General features: G+C 43.0%; 1 protein-coding gene across 6 annotated transcripts in view; it reads right to left on the bottom strand.

Moving 5' to 3' along the window:
• The window catches only part of spef2 (sperm flagellar 2), a 47,183-nt gene that overhangs the window by 26,551 nt on the left and 1,043 nt on the right, over positions 1-19,589 (bottom strand). For 2 of the 6 annotated variants that reach the window (XM_021605195.2, XM_021605192.2), the window contains exons 3-14: positions 19,263-19,515; positions 18,522-18,692; positions 15,900-16,040; positions 11,817-11,899; positions 11,385-11,592; positions 10,815-11,003; positions 6,848-7,035; positions 3,787-3,955; positions 2,994-3,213; positions 2,161-2,243; positions 1,870-1,960; positions 1,124-1,182 (exon numbers count right to left, since the gene is read on the bottom strand). In XM_021605195.2, the coding sequence (XP_021460870.2) occupies positions 1,124-1,182; positions 1,870-1,960; positions 2,161-2,243; positions 2,994-3,213; positions 3,787-3,955; positions 6,848-7,035; positions 10,815-11,003; positions 11,385-11,592; positions 11,817-11,899; positions 15,900-16,040; positions 18,522-18,692; positions 19,263-19,515 (1,855 nt within the window). Of the gene's footprint in view, positions 1-1,123; positions 1,183-1,869; positions 1,961-2,160; positions 2,244-2,993; positions 3,214-3,786; positions 3,956-6,847; positions 7,036-10,814; positions 11,004-11,384; positions 11,593-11,816; positions 11,900-12,509; positions 12,678-13,131; positions 14,532-15,899; positions 16,041-18,521; positions 18,693-19,262; positions 19,516-19,589 lie in introns of those variants that run through there. The other 4 variants (XM_036979353.1, XM_021605193.2, XM_021605196.2 and 1 more) reach the window with 4 other exon arrangements.

Genomic DNA, 19,589 nt, shown 5'->3' with positions numbered 1-19,589 from the left:
AGGCACAGATCTGGGAAAGGGTACCGAAACATTTCTGCAACATTGAAGGTCCCCAAGAACATCATTCTTAAATGGAACCACCAAATACCCTTCCTAGGGCTGGCTGTCCGGCCAAACTGAGCAATCTGGGAAGAAGGGCCTTGGTCAGGGAGCCGATCGTCACTCAGACAGAGCTCTGGAGTTCCTCTGTGGAGATGGGAGAACCTTCCAGGAGGAAGATGGAAGACACTCCTCAGTAAAAAGGCACATGACAGCCCACTTGGAATTTGCCAAGAGGCACCTAAAGGACTCTGACCATGAGAAACAAGATTCTCTGGTCTGATGAAACCAAGATTGAACTCTTTGGCTTGAATGCCAAGTGTCACTGGAGGAAACCTGGCACCATCGCTACAGTGAAGCATTTTGGTGGCAGCATCATGCTGTGGGGATGTTTTGCAGTGGCTGGGACTGGGAGACTAGTCAGGATCGAGGGAAAGATGAACAGAGCACAGTACAGACAGATCCTTGATGATAAACCTGCTCCAGAGCGCTCAGGACCTCAGCCTGGGGCGAAGGTTCACCTTCCAACAGGACAACGACCCTAAGCAAAGAGCCAACACAACGCAGGAGTGGCTTCAGGATACGTTTCTGAATGTCCTTGAGTGGCCCAGCCAGAGCCCGGACTTGAACCCGATCTAACATCTCTGGAGAGACCTGAAAATAGCTGTGCAGCAACTCTCCCCATCCAACCTGACAGAGTTTGAGAGGATCTGCAGAGAAGAATGGGAGAAACTCCCCAAATACAGGTGTGCCAAGCGTATAGCGTCATACCCAAGAAAACTCGAGGCTGTAATCGCTGCCAAAGGTGCTTCAACAAAGTACTGCGTAAAGGGTCTGAATATTTATGTAAATGTTATATTTCAGTTTTTTATTTAAAACATTTTCAAATAAAACTGTTTTTACTTTGTCATTATGGGTTATTGCATGTAGCTTGATGTTGATGATGATTTGCTTATCCATTTTAGAATAAGGCTGTAACATAACAAAATGTGGAAAAAGTCAAGGGGTCTGAATACTTTCTGAATACACTGTATGTGTCAGTGTGTAGGTATAAGAGATACATGGTACATGTTAAAATACGTACTGTACTTGCCTTGGGTTTTGTCTTGGCTCCTTGCTGCTGAGGCTCCTGAGCGAGTGGGCCTACCAAACAATAAGACCAAATCAGACAAAACGCTTGTTTACAGACGGGTAATTCAGGATGAAGTAAGAAAACACCTGGAAATCACAAGTTACATTTCTTTCTTTTTTTATTTTACCCCCTTTTTCTCCCCAATTTCGGGGTATCCAATTGTTAGTAGCTACTAGCTTGTCTCATCGCTACAACTCCCGTACGGGCTCGGGAGAGACGAAGGTCGAAAGTCATGCGTCCTCCGAAACACAACCCAACCAAGCCGCACTGCTTCTTAACACAGCGCGCATCCAACCCGGAAGCCAGCCGCACCAATGTATCGAAGGAAACACTGTGCACCTGGCGACCTTGGTTAGAGTGCACTGCGCCCGGCCCGCCACAGGAGTCGCTGGTGCGCGATGAGACAAGGATATTCCTACTGGCCAAACCCTCCCTAACCCGGACGACGATAGGCCAATTGTGCGTCGCCCCACGGACTGCGATGCAGTGCCCTAGACAACTGCGCCACCTGGAAATCACAAGTTACATTTCTCATTGGCTTAATCATGTGCTGCTGATTCTCCTAATATTGCGCTCTGGCGTGATGTTTCCCCTACGTACAGATCTAGAATCAGCTTGCCCTCGCCCAATCGTCACCTTAACCATTAGTGGGGAAAATGAAAAACCGACACAAGATCAGCGTCTAGGGGCAACTTCACCTGAACCCTGTGACGACTCCTCCTCCATCTCAGTATCCATCTCCACCTGGTCGATGTCTTTAGTGGCCAATGTTTCACAGCTCTCTGGGCTCTTATACAGTATAAAAAGGTTCATGTTTTTAATTAAATACAGATAAATGGACTATAAAACTGCATACAGCTGTCATTCATCCATTCTTATGACCGTTTTATATATGTGTTATTCCAATTCACTTCACTTCAAAACCTTTCAGACACGATTTAGATTAGTTTTTTGTTTTAAATGTTTAAAAAAAAAAACGTCTTTCTGACCTCACGCCCAAGCTTTCCAAGCTGATGTGCAGCCAGAGCCTCCTGGATCAGAACATTAGCTGACAGGATGTGGATGTGATGGACTGGGTTAGAAGACGAGAGAATAGATGGTGGTTTGCAGAGAGATCCTATTTTCATATATTATTCATATATACTGTATACCTACACTGACTGTACAAAACATTAATAAGAACAAATTCCTAATATAGAGTTGCACAGTCTCAGTCTGTCGGGGCATGGACTCTACAAGGTGTCGAAAGCGTGAAACTGTTGAGTGTGGAAAAACCCAGCAGCGTTGCAGTTCCTCACACAAACCGGTGCGCCTGGCACCTACAACCATACCCTGTTCAAAGGCACTTAAATATTTAAGTCTAGCCCATTCACCCTCTGAATGGCACACATACACAATCCATGTCTCAATAGTCTCAAGGCTTAAAAATCCTTCTTGAACCTGTCTCCTCCTCTTCATTTATTCAGATTGAAGTGGATTTAACAAGTGACATCAATAAGTGATCATAGCTTTCACCTGGATTCACCTGGTCAGTATTTTAGCATGATGGGAAGTTATCTGCTTAATTAACTCAGAAACCTGTGTGGAAGCTCCAGCTTTCAATATAGTTTGTATCCCTCATTTAGTGTTTCCTTTATTTTGGCAGTTACCTGTATGTTATTCTATGCTTGTTTTAGCCAAAGAACATAGACGACTCTCACGAGGCAAGACACACGACAACACCTAATCTGTTACCTAATCTTTTGCAAGATATGAAGTAGCATGGTAATGCACAATACTGCACGATACTGTGTGATACTGCATCATATGGTTGGAGGGATACCTTTGGCAATCCTGGTTAAGCATGTGGTCTTCCCGGAGAAAAGCTTCCCTAGCACACAGGCTTTCAGTGTGAACCGAGGAAAGAAGGGAGGAAGGGTGTCTGGTTTTGGGGGGTTCACAATAGTCTGCAGGCGGAGCACCACATGTCCCAGGATATTGTTGTTGGATGGGGGGGGCTTTGTCTCCCCCTCCTCTGGCCAGGTCCACTCACCAGTCATGCTCTAACACATAGAATCAACACATAGAACACACCTAAAGACACTGGGATTACAGCCAACAATAACGCTGAACCTGCTAGCCTGGGTACCAGGAATACAAGGAATTATCATGAAAGCACAAACAGATCTGGGACCAGGCTATAAACCTGCACCATTGTGAAATTCAACATATCAGTGAAGTCATATTCTTGACTTGCGACACCATTTCAAGACAATTTGAGAACAACTGAATTCCAGTTACACACTGAACAGAATGTCTTGGACAATTCCTAACAGAATGTCTTGGACAATTCCTAACAGAATGTCTTGGACAATTCCTAACAGAATGTCTTGGACAATTCCTAACAGAATGTCTTGGACAATTCCTAACAGAATGTCTTGGACAATTCCTAACAGAATGTCTTGGACAATTCCTAACAGAATGTCTTGGACAATTCCTAACAGAATGTCTTGGACAATTCCTAACAGAATGTCTTGGACAATTCCTAACAGAAGTTCTTGGACAATTCCTAACAGAAGTTCTTGGGCAATTCCTAACAGAAGTTCTTGGGCATGACCTCACACTAATGGACTCACCATATACTCATCATAGTCCTGGTTGTTAAGGATCTCCTGTTTCTCAACCTCAATGAACTGCTCTGGGGTGGGGTCGGCAGGTAGCTCCTCCAGACTGCCACTGTCATACAGGGGCTTCCCGCAAAACATGAGCTCCTTCCATTCCCGCATCAACTTCCCAGGGATAAGACTGCAGGACAGAGTAGCAAAGTACACTCAGAGCTGTGTTGCATCTAAAATGATGCCGTCAGAATACTGTGTCGGTCCTGCTGGAGTATCACTCTACTGAATTAACGATTAAGGTCTTGAAGATACATTTTTTTTTTTAAAAAGGGTCCCAAAACAGAAAGGTTGCTCTCCCACCCTTGTCTACTTGTCTTCTGCTTTGACTTTACATACAGTGCCTTGCGTAAGTATTCGGCCCCCTTGAACTTTGCGACCTTTTGCCACATTTCAGGCTTCAAACATAAAGATATAAAACTGTATTTTTTTTGTGAAGAATCAACAACAAGTGGGACACAATCATTAAGTGGAACGACATTTATTGGATATTTCAAACTTTTTTAACAAATCAAAAACTGAAAAATTGGGCGTGCAAAATTATTCAGCCCCTTTACTTTCAGTGCAGCAAACTCTCTCCAGAAGTTCAGTGAGGATCTCTGAATGATCCAATGTTGACCTAAATGACTAATGATGATAAATACAATCCACCTGTGTGTAATCAAGTCTCCGTATAAATACACCTGCACTGTGATAGTCTCAGAGGTCCGTCAAAAGCGCAGAGAGCATCATGAAGAACAAGGAACACACCAGGCAGGTCCGAGATACTGTTGTGAAGAAGTTTAAAGCCGGATTTGGATACAAAAAGATTTCCCAAGCTTTAAACATCCCAAGGAGCACTGTGCAAGCGATAATATTGAAATGGAAGGAGTATCAGACCACTGCAAATCTACCAAGACCTGGCCGTCCCTCTAAACTTTCAGCTCATACAAGGAGAAGACTGATCAGTGATGCAGCCAAGAGGCCCATGATCACTCTGGATGAACTGCAGAGATCTACAGCTGAGGTGGGAGACTCTGTCCATAGGACAACAATCAGTCGTATATTGCACAAATCTGGCCTTTATGGAAGAGTGGCAAGAAGAAAGCCATTTCTTAAAGATATCCATAAAAAGTGTCGTTTAAAGTTTGCCACAAGCCACCTGGGAGACACACCAAACATGTGGAAGAAGGTGCTCTGGTCAGATGAAACCAAAATTGAACTTTTTGGCAACAATGCAAAACGTTATGTTTGGCGTAAAAGCAACACAGCTCATCACAATGAACACACCATCCCCACTGTCAAACATGGTGGTGGCAGCATCATGGTTTGGGCCTGCTTTTCTTCAGCAGGGACAGGGAAGATGGTTAAAATTGATGGGAAGATGGATGGAGCCAAATACAGGACCATTCTGGAAGAAAACCTGATGGAGTCTGCAAAAGACCTGAGACTGGGACGGAGATTTGTCTTCCAACAAGACAATGATCCAAAACATAAAGCAAAATCTACAATGGAATGGTTCAATAATAAACATATCCAGGTGTTAGAATGGCCAAGTCAAAGTCCAGACCTGAATCCAATCGAGAATCTGTGGAAAGAACTGAAAACTGCTGTTCACAAATGCTCTCCATCCAACCTCACTGAGCTCGAGCTGTTTTGCAAGGAGGAATGGGAAAAAATTTCAGTCTCTCGATGTGCAAAACTGATAGAGACATACCCCAAGCGACTTACAGCTGTAATCGCAGCAAAAGGTGGCGCTACAAAGTGTTAATTTAAGGGGGCTGAATCATTTTGCACGCCCAATTTTTCAGTTTTTGATTTGTTAAAAGAGTTTGAAATATCCAATAAATGTCGTTCCACTTCATGATTGTGTCCCACTTGTTGTTGATTCTTCACAAAAAAATACAGTTTTATATCTTTATGTTTGAAGCCTGAAATGTGGCAAAAGGTCGCAAAGTTCAAGGGTGCCGAGTACTTTCGCAAGGCACTGTATCATTTCTAATTATCTTCCCTCCAAGTACATTCTAATTGTTGTTGTTCGAACCACTACAAGTGAACAAGTTACACTAAAACTTTCACGAGAAGAATGAGACAGAATTTTAGGTTGTTTTCTTTATTTGATTTTGTTGGTCAAGTCATTTGACAAGCAAAGAAATACATGATTCCGTCATGTCGTGCCTTGAGCGAACCTAACGATTTTGCACAAGCAAAGCTATAACGGTATGAGTAAACAACTTCCCACTGGGCATATACGTCTATTCCACGTTGGTTCAACCAGTGTGTGCCCAGTGAGTGGTGAAATACTCACATTCTGACACATTGTTCATTTCTACGGGGGGTTAACACTCTTAGATTGTCTTAGCTCCTCAAAATCTATAGCTAGCTTATGATATTGTGAGTGCTTTTAGTATATTAAATGGATATAGCAGCCTTTTCACTTTCATTATTTTATAATTCAAACAAATTACAAACACCCTTGTCTTTCAGATTCTATCAAACATTTGTACAGAACGTCATGAAACTCTAAAGAGTGACTGAATAAAATAAAAATTGTATCTGGTTGAAAACAGCCTATGTGGCTTCGATGGGAGTCACCAACATTTATTCTACAGTCAAAATTGTCTACAAAGTGTAAATAGGATAATTTTGGTCATTAAGTCAGTCTCGTCCAGAACAGAGATCTGCGAGATTACTAAGACAAAAGGGTTTGTCACGTATTGAAGAGTACATAACAGTTTTCCTTGGATTGGGTTGATTTCAAGCCTGCCCACATGCCCACATCTGGCAGCACTCAAGCCATAATCAATTCGGAGCACAGTTGCACGTGACCAGATTGTAACGCCCATCACACTGACCATGGTCAATTTCGTTTGACTTTGGTTATCCGTATGGGGCTAGCTTGGGACATCAGTAAATGACATAATGTACGTGGGACAATATTCAAACATTTCAATAGCTCGAAATGTCAATGACATAAAAACCTAAAAAAAAAAAAACGTTGAATTTGTAGAAATGAATAACACTCTCGAAGGGTGGCACCTACTTTCCAGTGAGGAGGCGGTACTCTCCAGCTTTCGTGGCCAGGTCCACTATCTGCTCCAGTATTTCTCGGCAGCTGTCAGAGTGCTTCCTGTAGCGAGCCTGGGCGCGCTCCGTCGCTATCCTGTCATGTACCTCAATCTCCTTCCGAGTTTCCTCGGCATGATCCAAACTGGCCTGGCGTGCTAGAGCCTGTTTACACCAGTGGCAGGTCAAAGGTCAAACCTCACAGCAGCTTTTAGTTCAATAGTTAGTGCTATTCCGGGATCCTTGGGACGTCCTAACCTAAACCCCTACCGTTATCAGATAGTAAGGACCTTAGTTCAACCCCCCCCCCTCGTGACCAGAATCCAGCCACTCCAAAAACATAGTGTTAGTAACACTAAGAAATCGAAAATAAAGTCATATTCCCCTGAAGGCACCCAAAACTACTTGGCTTTACACTGTATTTCTTTTGAAGCATGGCTGTACATGAAACTAATACAAACCTTTTGTTTGTTAATAATAATATCATTACAATTCTGAACAACTAAGTAGGTAAACTAGATGAGGCATTACTTTCCATGCTGATTCTAGGTATATATGTACGATGTGCAGGAGCAATACATCCTCTACTTGCCGAGGTCAGGGTCTCACTGAAGGGGAAATCCTGCACACAACTTCTTCTGACATGTTGGCTGCTGATGATTGACTAAAGCAGGGCATTGCTCAAGCAGACCGTCTATGGTCCATCTATGGTCTATTTGTCTGTCTATGGTCCATCTATGGTCTATTTGTCTGTCTATGGTCCATCTATGGTCTATAGTCCATCTATGGTCTATTTGTCTGTCTATGGTCCATCTATGGTCTATAGTCCATCTATGGTCTATTTGTCTGTCTATGGTCCATCTATGGTCTATAGTCCATCTATGGTCTATTTGTCTGTCTATGGTCCATCTATGGTCTATAGTCCATCTATGGTCTATTTGCCTGTCTATGGTCCATCTATGGTCTATAGTCCATCTATGGTCTATTTGTCTGTCTATGGTCCATCTATGGTCTATTTGTCTGTCTATAGTCCATCTATGGTCTATTTGTCTGTCTATGGTCCATCTATGGTCTATAGTCCATCTATGGTCTATTTGTCTGTCTATGGTCCATCTATGGTCTATAGTCCATCTATGGTCTATTTGTCTGTCTATGGTCCATCTATGGTCTATAGTCCATCTATGGTCTATTTGTCTGTCTATGGTCCATCTATGGTCTATAGTCCATCTATGGTCTATAGTCCATCTATGGTCTATTTGTCTGTCTATGGTCCATCTATGGTCTATAGTCCATCTATGGTCTATTTGTCTGTCTATGGTCCATCTATGGTCTATAGTCCATCTATGGTCTATTTGTCTGTCTATGGTCCATCTATGGTCTATAGTCCATCTATAGTCTATTTGTCTGTCTATGGTCCATCTATGGTCTATTTGTCTGTCTATGGTCCATCTATGGTCTATAGTCCATCTATGGTCTATTTGTCTGTCTATGGTCCATCTATGGTCTATGGTCCATCTATGGTCTATTTGTCTGTCTATGGTCTATTTGTCTGTCTATGGTCTATTTGCCTGTATATGGTCCATCTATGGTATATTTGTCTGTCTATAGTCCATCTATGGTCTATTTGTCTGTCTATAGTCCATCTATGGTCTATGGTCCATCTATGGTCTATTTGTCTGTCTATAGTCCATCTATGGTCTATTTGTCTGTCTATGGTCCATCTATGGTCTATTTGTCTGTCTATGGTCCATCTATGGTCTATAGTCCATCTATGGTCTATTTGTCTGTCTTTGGTCCATCTATGGTCTATAGTCCATCTATGGTCTATGGTCCATCTATGGTCTATTTGCCTGTCTATGGTCCATCTATGGTCTATTTGTCTGTCTATAGTCCATCTATGGTCTATTTGTCTGTCTATGGTCCATCTATGGACTATAGTCCATCTATAGTCTATTTGTCTGTCTATGGTCCATCTATGGTCTATTTGTCTGTCTATGGTCCATCTATGGTCTATAGTCCATCTATGGTCTATAGTCCATCTATGGTCTATAGTCCATCTATAGTCTATTTGTCTGTCTATGGTCCATCTATGGTCTATTTGTCTGTCTATGGTCCATCTATGGTCTATAGTCCATCTATGGTCTATTTGTCTGTCTATGGTCCATCTATGGTCTATTTGTCTGTCTATGGTCCATCTATGGTCTATAGTCCATCTATAGTCTATTTGTCTGTCTATGGTCCATCTATGGTCTATTTGTCTGTCTATGGTCCATCTATGGTCTATAGTCCATCTATGGTCTATAGTCCATCTATGGTCTATAGTCCATCTATGGTCTATTTGTCTGTCTATGGTCCATCTATGGTCTATTTGTCTGTCTATGGTCCATCTATGGTATATTTGTCTGTCTATGGTCCATCTATGGTCTATAGTCCATCTATGGTCTATTTGCCTGTCTATGGTCCATCTATGGTCTATTTGTCTGTCTATGGTCCATCTATGGTCTATAGTCCATCTATGGTCTATTTGTCTGTCTATGGTCTATGGTTTATCTATCGTCTGTCTATGGCCTATCTATGGTTTATCTATGGTCTATGATCTATGGTCTATAGTCCATCTACGGTCTATTTGTCTGTCTATGGTCTATCTATGGCCTATGATCCATCTATGGTCTGTGATCCATCTATGGTGTATTTACGGTCCATCTATGGTGTATCTATGGTGTATTTACAGTCCATCTATGGTCTACGGTCCATCTATGGTCTACAGTCCATCTATGGTCTATTTACAGTCACACTCTGGCCTATGATCCATCTATGGTCTGTGATCCATCTATGGTGTATTTACGGTCCATCTATGGTGTATCTATGGTGTATTTACAGTCCATCTATGGTCTACGGTCCATCTATGGTCTACAGTCCATCTATGGTCTATTTACAGTCACACTCTGGCCTATGATCCATCTATGGTCTGTGATCCATCTATGGTTTATTTACGGTCCATCTATGGTCTATCTATGGTGTATTTACAGTCCATCTATGGTCTACAGTCCATCTATGGTCTACAGTCCATCTATGGTGTATTTACAGTCCATCTATGGTCTACGGTCCATCTATGGTCTACAGTCCATCTATGGTCTATGGTCCATCTATGGTCTACGGTCCATCTATGGTCTACGATCCATCTATGGTCTACGATCCATCTATGGTCTACGGTCCATCTATGGTCTACAGTCCATCTATGGTCTATGATCGGTCTATGGTCCATCTATGGTCTATGATCCATCTGTGGTCTATGGCCTATCTATGGTCTATCTATGGTTTATCTGTGGTCTATGATCTATCTGTGGTCTATGGTCCATTCATAGTCTATCTATGGTTTGTCTATGATCTATCTGTGGTCTCTGGCCTATCTATGGTCTATGGTCTATCTATGGGTTGTCTATGGTCTATGATCTATGGTCTATGGCCAATCTATGGTCCATCTATGGTTTATCTATGGTCTATCCATGGTCTATCCATGGTCTATCCATGGTCTATCCATGGTCTATCCATGGTCTACCTATGGTCTACCTATGGTCTACCTATGGTCTACCTATGGCCTTCCTATGGCCTACCTATGGTCTACCTATGGCCTACCTATGGCCTACCTATGGTCTATCCTCTGGACTCCAAGGGGTGCACGGTTTAGTTTTTGTCCTAGCAATACACAGCTGATTCAAATAATCAACTAATCATGTGTAATGTTAGGGCAAAAAAGAAAAATTGCACCCCTTGGGGTCCCAAGGACAAAGTGTCGGAAACGCTGGTCTATAGTCTATCTATGGTCCACCCATGGTCCATCTATAGTCTATCTATGGTCTATAGTCTATCTATGGTCCACCCATGGTCCATCTATAGTCTATCTATGGTCCATCCTATGGAGTGATGGACTACATGGATCTCACCGCCTCCCTCTCCAAGGCCTCTTGGAAATCCCTCAGCCGTTGCTCTTGGTACTGTCTCTCGCGGAACACTCGGTTCTGTCGGAGAATGTCCTTCTGCTGGCGGAGCTGCATGAGCTGGACGGCCAGGCGTCTCTCCAGCTGGGACTGACGGGTCAGACGCTCCACCAGCTGCTCCTCTCGAAGGGCCTCCTGCACCACAAAAGGACACCATTTGCGTAGGGTGAAGTTGGCTCTAGACGCTGATCTTGGATCTGTTTTTAATTTCCCCACTAGTGGTTAAGGTTAGGATTGGAGGGGAAACTGATCCTAGATCTGTACCTAGGGTAAACATCACCACGGAGCGACAACGACACAAAACGGGAGGATCGAACAGGTCTAAATTGACATTTTATTTGTTTATAATCGTGGAAGTAGCTACCGAAGTCTTAGCTGAATTGCCATGTGTAGGTTTTTACACCTGTTCACAAATGATTATGTGACTGGTTACTAGTGCTGAACATGGATCATCATTAATAACATCATTGTCATGTAGTATGAGAGGTCATACACTGTCTGTGGGTTGCTGCTCACCTCTTGGGCCTCGTGGGCTTTCAGTTGTTCCACTAGGACGCGACGGCGGCGTTTCTCCCTCTGCTGACGAGCTGTTGCATCCTCCTCCAGCCTCTGGCGGATTTTCTGGATGTACTCGCTGTTGGCCTGAGCCAGCTCCTCAGGCCTCTGCAACTGGGAGCCATGGCTTCTGGGGGCCTCACTGTGGAAAGCGGACATCTGCTGGGCACTGTGGAGAGGATGGATGGAGGTCCAAGGGCCGCATATATCAAGCTTCTTAGAGTAGGAGTGATGATCTAGGATCAGCTTTGCCTTTTAGATCATAATGAATACAAGCAAATGGAAAGGAGGAACCTGATCCTAGATCAGCACCCCTACTCTGAAACAGCTGATACTTATTTTTTAGGGGAAATATTTGGGAAGATTTGTGGTTGGGATTTTTCCAACACGTACCTCAAAGAAGAGGTGCCAAAGCCGCCAGCAGGTGACAACTTCTTCCTGTTCTTCTCAAACTGGGCGATTTCCATGTGAACCTTCTGTAAGGAAACCACAATGGAGAGATTGATCATGTCAAAAAGGGCCTGTGACATTCTATGGAAATGATCCACAGCGGAGTGGTATGATGTGAAGCAAAACCAGTTGCGTAGTTTAATCATGATGGGCCCGAGTGCCCAAAAAAATGACAGGCCCCTATCACCACCCATATTTCCCTTACAATTTTAATAATTCTGTTGGTAAGACTGTGTGTTAATATGACTAAGCATTGTAACAGTAGAGCAGAACCTAATCTAAGGGCACATTTGAAGCTGTTACCAGAGAAGCAATATAGCCAATGCATTCAGCACCACGGATGGCGGTCAGAAATGAACCCGTATAAAGTCGATCAGCACCACGGATGGCGGTCAGAAATTAACCCGTATAAAGTCGATCAGCACCACGGATGGCGGTCAGAAATTAACCCGTATAAGTCGATCAGCACCACAGAAAGCATAAAGTGGTCAAAAAACACCATATTTTATCTACAAATAATAGACAATAGCCTATATTATAAAACATAAATATATAGATCAATATCTTGACAGAAACACAGAAACACAGCTAATGACATGATCGCTTAAGTTATGCACGGCGGCAAAACTGACATACCAGTATTTTAAATTATCTGCTTCCCGCAGAGGCCTATTGTCACGACTTCTGCCGAAGTTGGCTCCCCTGCCTGTTCGGGCGGTGCTCAGCGGTCGTCGTCACCGTCCTACTAGCCGCTACCGATCCCTTTTTCGTTTGTCTGTTGGTTTTGTCTTATTAGTTTCATCTGTGTGTATTTTGGTTTAATTAGCTTCCCTATATGTAGTAGTTTGACCCGCCCTTGTTTTGTGCGGGATTGTTTTTTGTTACTCTGTTGGTTGTGGTTTTCATGCCTGTATTCTCCGGACTGTTTGGTCCTGTGTTTGGGCTGGTCTGTTTTATGCGGAGAATCAATCACGATTTACTATATATATATATATATATATATATTATATATTCAAACAGATTGCCTAAATGGCAGCATGCCTTTTAACAGTATATGATGTGTATGTGCTTACTATCATTCTTATAGCCTAGTTAAACGTATAGGCTGTGATGACAATGAAATGCCTCAGTGGCCGTGCACCAGAACATGGTTTCCTAAAACAGATTGAACATAGTCGTAGAATGACAAACAATGTCAATTAATCTCAATAAAGCTTGATTTATATAGGCTGCCCTGTATTAATATAAGCTTACTCACTCATTTGATTGGCATTCAACGGACTCTGCGAAGTCGTTGACTATGGCATTCAAATCCATGGTCCTGGCCCTGGTGTTTTTAATGGACAGAATGGCCAACAGTGTGTTGTCTCTCCTGCCCCATGCTGCTCCTCAGGTATTTTTTATTTTACCTTTATTTAACTAGGCAAGTCAGTTAAGAACAAATTCTTATTTTCAATGACAGCCTAGGAACAGTGGGTTAACTGCCTGTTCAGGGGCAGAACGACAGATTTGTACCTTGTCAGCTGGGGGATTTGAACTTGCAACCTTTCGGTTACTAGTCCAGCGCTCAGCACTGGCTACAGTTATAGGCCGTCATAAAAATTAGCATGTATGTAACTACTTCCCCAAATGTAGCAGTGACTGAATTGTAATCCACAATGAGCATCTTGGCCATGTCTCCCATTGTAATGTGCTTTGCTATGTCCTTCTTAAAACAGGCCCTGAAAGAGAGTAATTGGCCAGGGAAGCTAGCTGATATATCTTTGCTGTAATGTTCAGCCAGCCGCTTAGCGGTCTCGCAGAGCGCATCATCATCTGCGTTGGCCAGGGTAGACTTTTAAATCTGTTTGACAGCTGGTGAATAACGATGTCAAGGTTGGCATTAAAGACGTTAACTCTAAAACTACTCTCCCCAGCAGACAGTCGCTCGTCCTCGCATAGCTCATCAAAATGACGCCTCGCCTTCCTTCTCCGGAAGTGTCTTCAAATGCGTTCTGTGCCTGCCCATTTTGTCGGCAGTGACTTTGGCCTTCTCAAAATCCTGTTGGAATACGGAGCATTTTGGAGACGACGTTCCCATTTTCTAAAACCTAAGTCTGCAGAACGATTTAATTTTTTAATGTTTTATTATATTTTCTTTTTCCGTGCTGCTGCATCATCCATCTCGTCCTTCTTGTCACTTAAAAGCACAATGTTGGTGAGGTCCTTCATTACGTCCACATATCTGTATCTCAGGGCGGCAAGGGACTCCTATCTAGATGACCAGCGGGGGGGACACAGTCCTTTTAGAGTTACATTTTCTTTTTCTGATGCAAAATCAAAATATACCACTCAACATTGACCATCTCTCTATGCTATGCCCGAAGAAGGTGTTTAACAGTATTATAAAACTGTTTAATCTCTGGCACATTTTTGACAGAGTCGTTGAGAGCCCGGTTAAGATTGTGCGCTGCACAATGCATATAAACAGCAAGCGGTTATTTTTCAGATATTCTGGCCTGCACACCCGAATAGACCCAGCACATGTTAGCAGCTCCATCATACCCCTGCCCACGACATTTTGAAAAATCCAGCCCATTATCCTCTATGCTGCCCAGGATTTTAGGTTGAAGCTCAGTCTCCAGAAATCCCCAAAACGACTGTCGTTCAGATCTGTGGCGACATTATTTGCATCGCTTATCACTCTCACATAGCGATTAACTTGGCTTAACTGGTCTACTTTGGATACATCCGGTGTGGTGTCCATAATCATATATATATATATATATATATATATATATATATATATATTAAATGGGGCTTCCTGCATCTCTCCCTGAATGTCACACTTCACTCGCTCGGCTAAAATATAAATCAGCTCATTTTGGATTTCAGGACTGAGATAGTTAACGGATCCTGCGGGAAGTCCCAAAAGTTATTTAAGAACTGGGTCGTAAAATGTTCAATTATACTGAGAAAAAGTTGGCCTGCCCCAACTTTTCACGGTGCCCTCTGAAGGCCAAATTACATGATGAGAGTTACATTAACTATGCGCTCCAACACCTGTCGCACGCCTCTCTTCATTTCTGCGTCAATAGTGCCATTGACCTTCCATTGCTCATATACCAAACAGTCACCCATGTGATTCTGGGATGTCTCATAACATGCTGTTTTGGATGTTAGATGGCGCCAATCTCTCACCCCATTCACTCACGCATCAGATAAGAATGGGGAACTCCGATCTCCGAACAAATAGCAGCAAGGCTCACAATACGCGCAATCTAGCTTGAGATAATAACACAATTCTAGCCTCGCCCCGTTCCTCTTCCTCCCCAGGGGATAGCTTGTCCAGCCTGGCTTGTCTGGGTCGTATCCGCTGATACTTGACAGAATGTATCCTCCTCTGTTGCTTCTTCTGGCACGATGGAACAGCCTGGCCTTGGCTCACTTGACCCGCTAAAAGCTGCTGCTGGCGATGATAAACCTACATCCTCTTCTGGTCCCGCTACATTGCTTGTGCTAGCAATGGCTGCACTTGAACTGCATTGAAAAAGGAATCTAATTTAACAAATGTTGATACCTCCTTTGCTTTCTCATTTTTGGCCTTCCTCTTTTGGGGATTTTTTTATTCTCGACTTTTCTCTATTGGCCGTTGTCTCTTGATAGCTAGCTCAACTGTTGCTTAAAACAATGACAGAAACAACAATGCTTTGGAGAGTATTACATGGGGTTCCCGCGGCTCCGCAGATCTGGCCCCAGTGCAGTCTACTGAACGGGCTGAAGCTGCCCCACTGAAGCCCAAACATAGTGGAGGTAGGGGGACGTTACACCTAGCCGCTAATCTTGGGTCAGTTTAGCATTTTCCCCACTAATGGTTTGGGGAGGGGAAGCTGATCCGAGATCTGTAGCTAGGGGAAACCTCACCCTGGAGTGTATAATACGTTATATTATCTGTCCCATCTACTGTCGTGTATCCTCTCATTGCCTTACACTCCAACCCCTTTTTACATAGCCTGACACTTTACAATATTGACGTTCTTCTTTCACCTGAGCCTCCTGCTTCTTCCGGTTCTGTTGTTGTTTTTCCAGGGCCTTCAATGTCCGGTTGGGCGGGGGTTTGGGAATTTGGATGACGGCGGTCTGAATTCGAGTCATCATCTCATGCTGCTTTCTGCGTGCGTGTCGGTGCTGCAACGACAATATTATGTCAATGTAGTTCATATGCATACAAACTAGGCCTCCACATTGAGTAGCTAAACGTCTCACATAATTCATTCCCTTCACTATATGTATGTGACCAGAGCAGTTCAGTATGCAGTAAACACTGTTTGACATTGGACAGGAGCAGCTTTTCCTTCAGTCTTTTCATTGTCCACAACAACCCCGCAATGCAACAATGGAAGTCTGTGATTGGCTAGCCCAAAATGGTTGGCCTAAGTTTTATGCTGTCCCACTGTGCAAATGTGAACATTAGTTTAGCTCTGGGCTACAATATCTCTTAGTCCAGGGCTAAGGAGGCTGTTCGGGTTAGGAGCAATGATGTATATAAACCCTGGATTGTTTATGCTATGTATTGGCCATTGAGAGGCTTTGAAGCCATCAGTCAGCCATATTGGCACTCCCCAGTAGGAGCAGTCCTCCATAGAAATTAATGTAATTCTACAGTGTTTCACTATTATTATATGTATTATAATTTACAGTGGCTTGCGAACGCCTTACAACCTGGAATTAAAATAGTTCTTTTTTGGGGGGGGGGGGGGGGGGGGGGGTTGTATCATTTGATTTACACAACATGCCTACCCCTTTGAAGATGCAAAATATTTTTTATTGTGAAACAACTCAAGAAATAAGACACACAAAAAAAGAACTTGAGCGTGCATAACTATTCACCCCTCCAAAGTCAATACTTTGTAGAGCCACCTGTTGCAGCAATTACAGCTGCAAGTCTCTTGGGGTTTGTCTCTATAAGTTTGGCACATCTAGCCACTGGGATTTTTGCCAATTTTTCAAGGCCAAACTGCTCCAGCTCCTTCAAGTTGGATGGGTTCCGCTGGTGTACAGCAATCTTTAAGTCATACCACAGATTCTCAATTGGATTGAGGTCTGGGCTTTGACTAGGCCATTCCAATACATTTAAATGTTTCCCCTTAAACCATTCAAGTGTTGCTTTAGCCTTAAATCTCTGGCAGACTGAAGCAGGTTTCCCTCAAGAATTTCCCTGTATTTAGCGCCATCCACCATTCCTTCAATTCTGACCAGTTTCCCAGTCCCTGCCGATGTGAAACATCCCCACAGCATGGTGCTACCACCACCATGCTTCACTGTAGGGATGGTGTTCTCGGGTTGATGAGAGGTGTTGGGTTTGCGCCAGACATAGTGTTTTCCTTGATGGCCAAAAAGCTCAATTTTAGTCTCATCTGACCAGAGTACCTTCTTCCATATGTTTGGGGAGTCTCCCACATGCCTTTTAGCGAACACCAAGCGTGTTTGCTTATTTTCTTCTTTAAGCAATAGCTTTTTTCTGGCCACTCTTTCGTAAAGCCCAGCTCTGTGGAGTGTACGGATTAAAATGGTCCTATGGACAGATACTCCAATCTCCGCTGTGGCGATTTGCAGCTCCTTCAGGGGGTGACACTTAGATTGAACACAGGTGAACTTAATTGAACTAATTATGTAACTTATGAAGGTTATTGGTTGCACCAGATCTTATTTAGGGGCTTCATAGCAAAGGGGGGAATACATATGCACGCACCACTTTTCCATTTAGAATTTTTTTTTAAATTAAAAAGTTACTTTAAGTAATTTTTTTCATTTCACTTCACAAATTTGGACTATTTTGTGTATGTCCATTACATGAAATCCAAATAAAAATCTATTTAAATTACAGGTTGTAATGCAACAAAATAGGAAAAATGCCAAGGGGGGTGAATACTTTTGCAAGGCACTGTATGTGTTATATTTGAGTATTTTGTTGTTAGTGGGGTAGTAACATTAGCAGGCTCTAAAAAATATATATACTTTAAGGATTTAAAAAATATATATATATTTTCATTTTTATGTTTAGCTCACATAATATAATGTAAAATTATGCATTAAGGTGTCTGTAATAGAATACAAGTGTCAAAAACAAATATAAACATTAATAAATGCATTTCTATAGATTCCCAAATCTTTTTTAAAAACGGAGGAGTACCAAGATGGCTGCGCTATAATACAGCGCCCCGTCATCCTGGGTTTATACACATCAATGGTTAGGAGGCTGTTCGGATTAGGGTTAGGAGGCTGTTAGCCCAGGGTTAGGAGGCTGTTATGATTAGGGTTAGGAGGCTGTTAGCCCAGAGCTAAGGAGGCTGTTAGGATTAGGGTTAGGAGGCTGTTAGGATTAAGGTTAGGAGGCTGTTAGCCCAGGGTTATGAGGCTGTCGGGATTAGGAATAGGAGGCTGTTAGCCCAGGGTTAGGAGGCTGTTAGCCCAGGATTAGGAGGCTGTTAGCCCAGGGTTAGGAGGCTGTTAGGATTAGGGTTAGGAGGCTGTTAGCCCAGGGTTAGGAGGGTGTTAGGATTAGGGTTAGGAGGCTGTTAGCCCAGGGTTAGGAGGGTGTTAGGATTAGGGTTAGGAGGCTGGTAGCCCAGGGCTAAATGTAGAGTGAACATGGATTCTTTCTGATACCTTTTCAATGTCCTGGAGTCTCATCTCTTCCTGCACTTTCTGCCGTCTCTGCTCCTCCACAAAGTGGGCCATGACAGACTTGTCATATATCTCTCGACCTTTGATTTCGTACTTCAGAGCGATTTTTTGGAGTTTCAGATCAGCCTCTCTCTTGACGACTGTCCTCAGGCGCTGGGATAATAAAGACAGATACATTTTTTAAAATAAAAAACGTATTCTTATTGGTCAAAGGAGAGATTGTGGAAAATATAGACAGTATCTGTCACAAAGGCAGTGGATCAGATTCAAAGCCATGTCGACACTGGCAAACGTGTACTGTAGGCAAACCTGGTCACAGGCTTGAATAACGCTGGAGGCTCCTTCGGTCTCCACAGAGTTGGGTAAAGCTGCTCTTAGTTTTCATATCAAATCACATTTTTTTGCACCCTTTATGTGGAACAACTCACAGAGATCTCTGAAATTAGATGTTCTGTTCATCCTTGGACAGTTCAGAAAAATAATTAGAGACCTCTATGTTGATAAATGTGTCTGTTTTTCTTAATGTTTTGTAATTTTGTATATATGTTTCATGTATTGATGCAGGACTAATCTGAAAAAGAGACCCTAGTCTCAGTATAACTCCATATAAACCTGTCAAAATAAAGGTTTAATAAAAAAAATAACTTACAACGCTAGACCACCCAGGCGACAACAAACGAATGAAGCAGACGTGAGGGGTTGAGGGAGCCTTATTCCACTTACCTCAGAGTAGATGTCATTCTCAACACGGTGGAGAAAAGCTGTGGCAGCTGGCTGCATAGCCTCCATAGCTGTGCCTGTCAGGCCGGCTTTCCTCTTCTTCTGCAGCAGTATGAAGAGCTGATAAAGCAGCCGTGTGGCAGCACCATGCTGCTCCCGCATCACTGCTTGGGCCATGCTCAGGTCCAAGGAAACTCCGAGCAGTTGCAATGTGGGTTCCATGAGTGTGAAGTTATTCAGCTTTGAGTTTGCAGTGCTAGGAGAGACAATTGTTTTGTAACCTAGGCAAAATAATAAGATATTGGAACATTGTTGATTAAAGAAATATCA

Source organism: Oncorhynchus mykiss, chromosome 6, assembly GCF_013265735.2.
Source record: "Oncorhynchus mykiss isolate Arlee chromosome 6, USDA_OmykA_1.1, whole genome shotgun sequence".
Taxonomy (NCBI): domain Eukaryota; kingdom Metazoa; phylum Chordata; class Actinopteri; order Salmoniformes; family Salmonidae; genus Oncorhynchus; species Oncorhynchus mykiss.
This window is presented reverse-complemented; position numbering and strand designations above follow the sequence as displayed.